This window comes from Atta cephalotes (genome assembly GCF_000143395.1).
Source record: "Atta cephalotes unplaced genomic scaffold scaffold00008, whole genome shotgun sequence".
NCBI classification, from domain to species: Eukaryota; Metazoa; Arthropoda; class Insecta; order Hymenoptera; family Formicidae; genus Atta; species Atta cephalotes.
This window is the reverse complement of record NW_012130072.1, coordinates 5,121,877-5,130,195: the sequence shown is the minus strand read 5'-3', so window position 1 is coordinate 5,130,195 and position 8,319 is coordinate 5,121,877. Positions and strand designations below refer to the sequence as shown.

General features: G+C 33.1%; 1 protein-coding gene across 1 annotated transcript in view; it reads right to left on the bottom strand.

The window, feature by feature from the left end:
* Positions 1-371: 371 nt before the first annotated feature.
* Positions 372-8,319, bottom strand: part of LOC105627274 (protein numb) — a 23,588-nt gene continuing 15,640 nt past the window's right edge. Inside the window, exons 2-10 of the mRNA XM_012208561.1 lie at positions 6,210-6,374; positions 5,678-5,749; positions 5,045-5,263; positions 3,693-3,879; positions 2,581-2,838; positions 2,380-2,400; positions 1,807-1,992; positions 1,172-1,668; positions 372-674 (exon numbers count right to left, since the gene is read on the bottom strand). Coding sequence (XP_012063951.1) covers positions 372-674; positions 1,172-1,668; positions 1,807-1,992; positions 2,380-2,400; positions 2,581-2,838; positions 3,693-3,879; positions 5,045-5,263; positions 5,678-5,749; positions 6,210-6,374 — 1,908 coding nt within the window. The remainder of the gene's footprint in view (positions 675-1,171; positions 1,669-1,806; positions 1,993-2,379; positions 2,401-2,580; positions 2,839-3,692; positions 3,880-5,044; positions 5,264-5,677; positions 5,750-6,209; positions 6,375-8,319) is intronic.

The following is an 8,319-nucleotide window of genomic DNA, read 5'->3' as shown; positions in this document are numbered from 1 at the left end:
ATAGACATTTAAATTGTCGAACAAAAATTGGCAAACAGCATAACGCTCAATAATTGTAACATCATATTACTGGCATATTGACTCATGAGATTTTGCACGTTCTGGAACATTCTTGTGAACTATTGCTGATTATAATGGTTGGCCTATACTACCCAACCATTGTTCTGGTTTTCTGCTTTGCGATATCAGTTCAAAACTTTTAATGACACTTTGCATACCATTGCTATCCATTCGGAAACTTGATCAGGTCGAGGACACGCGACTCACGTGTAATACTTTCGATCGTGTGCAAGGTCGGAGCGCGGGCGGACATGTTGCCGCTATGTGCTGGAGTGAAAATACTTGGCGACACTATTGATAAACTCCTGACGCTACAACTGCACTTGGAACGCTTGGGTCGCGTTCGGCATAATAAAGGGATTTGTCGTGGTTGACTGCTGCATATTTCTGGAAGCTATTTCCGCCCATTCGACGTCGAAGGGATCAGAAGGTCCTCTGGAAGTCAGACTCATTGCAGCCGAACCAAGCGAATGTGCCCTTGTGTGAAGAGGAGGTGCTCGTCGAGGACTAACAGTTACTTGCTGTGGTGACGCCGGTGATGGTACAGAGCCAGTTATACTACCCAACCATTGTTCTGGTTTCGGTAAACCAGCTGCTGTAGAAAGTGGTTGCACCTGTTTGATGGAGAAACTCGTGAAAGAATGTCTTGGATCAACGTTGAAATTTATATTATAATATAATAAATGGCTAAGAAGTTGATTTTTATATTGTACTACAGTAAAGAATCAAACGAGAAGCTCTAAAAAAGTAAAATTCAATGCATTAAATCCATCTTAGAAAGCTTTCAAAGCGTAAATATGTTCTTAAAGAATATAATAATATAGTATTTCAATCAAATTTTTTTATTTAAAAGTTTTCTGTAAAAATTACTCAAAATTTAAATAATTTTAATAAGAAATTTTTAATGTATATTTTAGATTATCAATTGATATTACATATATATACTTATAAAATATTAATTGATAAATAATTTAGAAAAGTATAAGTAAAAAGTGTTTATATATTATAGCATTTGATTTTTACTTAATCTTGTTAATATAAATTTAACACAACTAAAAAGTTTTGCTTAAATAAAAAACTTATTTATGTATATAGTAAGTGTTTAACTTACTAAAGCCGTCGGGATTCCAGTTGCCGATGAGACTTGAGCGACATCAGTTGAGAGTGGTACCGCTGGGGAAACGGATGCTACGCTAGTACTAGGAGAACTTGTTTTTGGCGTCATCACGGAATTTATTGGGATCGGCGATCTGTTCACGGCCGGCGTAGACGTATTTCCTAAAGAGGACGTAGAAGCCGTGCTGAAAGCAGGACTTGCTGCCGATGGCGGCGTGCCGAAGGCACCTACACTAGAGGAAACAGGTGCCGGTGTGCTCATAACGACTGGAGTGGGCGCGTTCGTCCTTGGAAGAACAGGACTCAAGTTGCTCGCCTTAAGAATGGGCGTGAGCCTGTGATTCGATGCAAGAACGGGGGATGCGGACTCTTGCCAACTGGATCCTACATGATTCAAATTACTGAGCTCTTCATTCTTGTCGTTGTTATCGTTGTTATTAATATTGGGACCATTCTGCAATTTCATCTCATCCAACGAGTTGCTACTCGTTACTAAAAAAGAATGATAATTTATTTATAAAAATTACAATAATCTCGTTACGTATGATCTCTTGAAGGCGTCTTCTGCATGAGATTATTGAGATAGAGAATGAAATAAGTAACTCTCACAATTTTGTTAAAAAATCATACCTGGAGGAGAATTAGTAGTGGTACTGGTGAAAAGCTGCTTAGCTACGGAGCTCGCGGCAGATTGGGACGACGGCAATGGCCCGAAGTCATCGCTGCTCGAAAGCAGAGAAAGTCCTTGAGAAAGCTGCTGACACATCGCGGAAACGCTGTCGTGATCACCAGGAAATATTTCTGGTATTGGACTCACTGCGAATAAACAGAAGATATGACGTTTATTAATATATTTAGAACATCTCAAATTTTGTAACATGGGTGCTAGAACGCATTCTACAAGAGACATGCTATAGGACGCCTAAATGTATATATGTTGGGTTATATAATATAAAGTGAGAATATATAAAACGATGAACATACGATGTAAGTTGAATATTATTTCAAGCACAAACAAAATAAATATACAAGAGGCGAATTCAAATTACAAGGGTTCTAACTACACGCTCGTATAGTGTCGTGATACCAGTTTATATGTCTGTTAATTTAATTATACAATGAACCGTGTGCATGGAAAACGAGCATGTTCAAGGATACATCGATCAGCAAGCAACAATAATGAACAGAATAAGGAGTAATGACCTTCGTCATATCCTTCGAATTCTGTTGTAAGACAAAGAAGTACATCGTTATTTATTGGTCAGATTGATTTAAATTAATAGTACATAATCAGCGTACTTGTGCGCATATGTTGTAACGTATTCTCTCACTCGTTAAAAAGCTTAATTTAATAAAATTGTAAATAAAATGGAAATGAGATGTTTCAGTGACGTGAACGCTCACCTGGGGGCTTCGAAGGTACAATATGCGAATGAGCTGAAGGCATTCGCGCCAAATCCGTTGGCTCAAGACTGTGACTACGTGTGCGTTCAAGAGTACTAGGAAGATCGTTGACTCGTAGACTAAGTTGCCTTTTAAATGGGGATGCTTGACTTAGTTGTGAAAAACCCCGGAAGGAACCTTGCCTCTCCAGCATAGATAGAGTAGCGTGCGGCCTCTCAATTGCAAAGGGATTGTACACTTGCCTAACCGGAGGAATTTCTGAAACATAAATATTTTACATAAATATTGAAATACCAGAAAAAAAATATATTGCAAATGAGCAACATTTTTTATCTATTATGATCTATAAAAAAATAATACGACATATTAAAAGCAAAACATTTAAAACATTGGAAACGTTGAAAATATACTTAATTTTAATTTGTCCGACAAATTTAAACTTTTTTTATATCATTAAATAAGCGAACAAAATGGTCTACATTACATTAATTATGTACAGGTAATTATTCAAATCGTATAAATCGAGCCATTATCGTTTTCTCAAAAGATTGTTCACTGTCAATAAATCTGACCAAAACTTACTTCGTGAGTTAAACGCTCCCACCTTTTCATCGTTTTATCAAACGAGACGAAGTGGAAAAAAAAGAATAGATGTTAGAGCAATCACTGACCAAAGCTCTAGCATTTATTCTTATTGTTTTCTCTTTGTTTTGTTCAATGAGATGATGAATAGGAGAAAGCATTAGTTTAACTCACGAACTAAGTTTTAGACAACACTGAACTTCATGCCTACAAAAAGTCCAGTACTTCACGCTTTTGAAATATATAGTACTATGGATACGTTTCGTATTACGCATGAAGCGCATGAGATATCATTTTTTTCTTCTTTATTTTTTATTCTTCTATGAACAACAAAGACAGATGATGCATCATAAGCTTTGTGCGTAATTCGAAACGCACCTTAAAACCGTTGAGTCATAAAACCATTGAGCATCAAAGAAGAAGAAGAAGGTCTATAGAACTTTAAACTATTCTTTTTTTTTAATTTGTCTTAACTTTATTTATAAAGTAGCCAACATAACAGGTGACTTTTAAAAATTTATGTAACCCACCTGCTGCACGATCGCGCGCTTCTTGTAACCGCTCCGCGAGATTCGGTTGCCTAAAGCTGCCACTTCTCGTGAAAATGGAAGTCTTCGAATCAAAAGTCATTGTAACTCCGCATTCTTTGTCTCTTCGTTGCTTCCTCTCCAGGCATGCAGCAAAGGCGCAGCCTACTGCATGACTCAATCTTTCTCCCTTGATGATAAAGAATAAGTCCATTAAGAAATGCCTTCATTATCCTATGCCTCCTCTCCTGTGAGAGTCTTTTAAAAACTAATATACTATTTATATTTTTAAATAAAACAAGGTAAACCAAGATTTAAAATATGCATGTTATATCGTAAACAGAAAAATATATGTAAATTTCGATAGCAATATATAACATTCTAAGTAAATTAATAATAAATTATTGCCGAGTTGACATTAAGCTGATCAACTCAGAATGATGACAAATTCGCTGCCAGCAATAAGTATTTTGCTAGCAAAATCTACATATTAACCAGACAACAAATTGATAGTAACAATCGAGTAAAACTTTAGTTGGTTTTAGTTTTGGTCGATTCTTGTCGTCAATTTGCTATCAGCAAGCTTTACAAGATTTTATCAATTTATTCTCATATTACATCAGCATCTATCTGCTACCAATTTGCTGATATTATTAAATATAATAGAATTCACATTAAATTTGATCCTTTTGTCGATATTTATAACAAGCATTTAATAAAATTTGTTTTTGATAGACTTGGTTGACTGGGATAGGACATATTACAAAATTTCCAATTACATAGAATATCACATTAATGTATTCTTAATAGATCTATTAGTAATTAAGAACGCATTAAAATTTAATTATATATTAGATTCTTATTATTATTATACCATATACTATCTGATGCTGTGTACATTCGCAATTATAAAGCCAATTATAAGAAAAATACTCTCATTATTCACATAAAAGTGTTTTAAAAACTAATATTATTTATATTTTTAATCTCAAACATGTACAAAATATACACATTATATTATAAACAGGAAGATATATGCAAATCTTAATGGCAATATGTAAAAATAGAACATATTTTACAATTTTTTACAAAAACTTTCAATTACACAAAATAGTAACTATTAATAAATCTATCAGCAATTAGGGATTAAAATTAAAATATATATCTCATATTTAGTTATTTACATATTGGGTTATCATATACACATACTTTAGATTATCATCACCGTACCGTCTGATGCTGCATATATTCGCAATTCGAATCAATGAACACCCCTTATCGACAGAGTACATAGCATTCCTTGTATATTAAGGATAATTTTCTATTCGAATGAAATGAAATGGCATCTGACTTACCGATTCCTTTAATGCTAAAAATCCATGACACATCCATCGCCTTGTCGTGCCATCCCTACAAATGTAACTAAATCCCTTCTCGTGATTCCTATCCGGCGCACAGAATGACACCTTTTCGATTGTCTGATCGACAATCAATCCTTTCGTTTCATCCTCGACAACACGCAATCCGTCACCAGATACGTGAAGTATCGCCCGTACTGGTCTTCTTCTTGAGTTCTGAAAATTCAGTCACAAATTAACTCGGTCGCCCGAAGTTGTCCTTTGACCTTTACACCGATTTATTTTCGCTTTGGTGTCAATGTCGACTCTTTATATGTAAGCCGTACTAAATATAGTCGAGGCGAAAGACTCAGAGAATGTGACGCGCTTGACTTTCGCAAGGTTTATAAAACTTTCTACAGAGCTTCTTGAATATTGGAAATGGAAAATATCTTATGAAAGAATTACTTTTAGAAATTATTTATTCTTATATACATAAAAAATTTACTGAATGAACTATATATGACAAATATGCGAATATGAATCATATGCTCGCGTGATGTAGATGGTTAATTATAAAAGTTAATGCTTTTAATTGATCCACAAACAAGTCGTATTAATTTCAAAAATTATTTTATATAAAATACTTACACGAAGAACTTTAAGAGCCTCCTCGCAAACTTGCATACCCCTCGATTCAAAGACTTCTACACATCCTAGATACTGTCAAAAAATCAATTAAATTAGTAAAATAGAGTAGTTTTAAGATTAAAGTAGACTTTTACCTTATTTAAGAAAATTAATACTTAATATTAATATAGCAAATTAATATTAATTATAAAGAATTACTCTCTCTATAAAATTATACATTCTTGAAAAAGAAACTGAATTAATAAAAAATTTAATTATTTTAAGCATTTATAATTCTATGTAAATAATGATTTCTGACATTATTAATCTGAGAATTAATTAATTAATGCTTTATATATAGTATTTCTAAAGCAGAGAATATTAAATAACTAAAATGTCAGCCATAATGCCGACTAAATAAAAAAACGCCAATTAATTCTTAATTCATTTTAATAAATCCCCCATCTTTTTAATAAATTATCATAATTCTAATACTGATTAGAGATAATCACTATAATTGGTACACACACTCGGTGTTGTTATTAATTTTTACCTTAACGTGAAAAGCGCATGTAGCTGAACGCACTGCACTTTCATCTGCTTGCCATTGATGAGGTTTACTAGACTCGGGCACATGAGGATCTTTCCGCCGCCGGAAACTATCTCGGAAGCTTCGTCGAAGCCGATCCATTCTTTTTCCCGGCGACCTCTCGCGCTTCTGTAATAGCGAAATATAAAAACGTTTTATTTCCTACAAGCTTTGAGCAATAAATCAAACAAAATATTAACAAAGAGCTTTCCCTTGGGTATGACAAAAAGTGATCTTTCCATGACAAATAAATATAGAGTTGTCAGATGCTAATTTTTAATTGTTCACTCGCACAAAATCATCTATTATTCGTATGCTGAGATATAAACAAGATATTATACCTAATATAAAACATTAATAATACATTTATTATAAAAATAAAAATAAGAACTAATACATATATAATATTATATAGAAAATGTACAAAATTTACAAATCTAATTTCTTGTTATTTTTATACAAATATTAAAGATATATTAAAGATTTAAATGTATACATAATAATTTGACCTTATAAATATTTTAATATATATCTAATCGTTTATCAAAAGAATTGAAAATATATTTCTTAAATTTTGTATAAGTTTTAAGTTTTTGTGCGATACCTATAATTATGTAAAAATGTCTTTTAAAAAAAGTCAAGTACATATTACGTCAAAAGAAATTTAAATAAGTTTTAATTTGGATACAAATGTTAATGTTGCTGAGATTACATATCATTTGCTCATGCATTGTCAAAATTATAAATAATTAATAAAGGTCAGTAGGGAAGTCAAGTCAGCAGGGAAATTTCGAAATTGGATCAAAGCACCAAACATGGTGTCCACAAGGAATGACGTTTCTGTCAGTCCAAATTATCTTTTAATAACATTCAACATCGACAATGTAATCAGTTAAGGCAAAGCCGCGAGCAAATTCTCAAGGGATGCGTTCAGGATTCACCCGATGAATCGTAGAGCTTGAGAAAATGTCCAAAACGGCCACTGTCTGGCAACCGTTGCGCCGAATCGCCAACTTGACAAAGCCCTGTGATCGAATCTTGAGACCCGTTCCCAAAGAATCCTTTATATCGGAACCCTCCTTTATATTGAGTTTCCCCTACACCGACCGCGGATCTACCCTCCGAATTGGCGACACCCCTAAGAGCTAGTCGACGGATTGCGAACAGAGACACGTTAAGATCTTTCTCGTTCATGCTCTATATTCTATTCTTTTCCTTCGTCATCAACATCTCTGCCATGTTTCTTGTTTCTCTATCTGACTTTGCAAAGTTAATTGAATGTTATACACTTGATTAGAAATATGATTATACCTAGAGTTTCATATTATTAAAAAATAAATAAAAATTAAAATAATCGATTTTAAAAACGTCCTGTTAATGCCATACGATATGATACTCATCTTCGAATTTTTTAAAATCATCCAGATATGTTACAATAATTTGATTACTTCTTTTTCTCTTTGTTTCTGCGAAAGTGTACATACATATTTTCGTAAATTATGGCTGTATCGTATCAAATTAACACATGTATGTATGTATATATTTGCGCGAGATTCTGTTCTAGAGAGGTTCTGTTCGTAGACAAACGATGATTAATGATTGGCTTAATTATCTATCTTGTGGAAGATACACTACGCAGTAATAGGTATTTATTACAGTATACAGAATATATTAGTTAAATTAGTTACTATTTTTTCTCAGAATTAAATCTTTACAATTTTTTAAAGTAAATTTTTAGCCAAAACTAAATAAGAGTTCTTTATTTGTCACAGTTATTTAATTTTAACAATAATTTTTTTATAAATTCTTGATATATATTAAAATACATTTGGATAGCACAGAAACAGAATTTAAATAATTACTTTTTAAGTTTTAAAATTTTTGCATATTAAATATTAAGTATACAATATTAAGAGTGTGATTTAGTTATTTTACAAAATGTGTGTGCGCGCGCAGGTGTGTGTGCGTGCGTGCGTGCGTACGCGTGTGTGTGTGTGTGTGTGTGTGTGTGTGTGTGTGTGTGTGTGTGTGTGTGTGTGTGTGTGTGTGTGTGTGTGTGTGTGTGTGTGTGTGT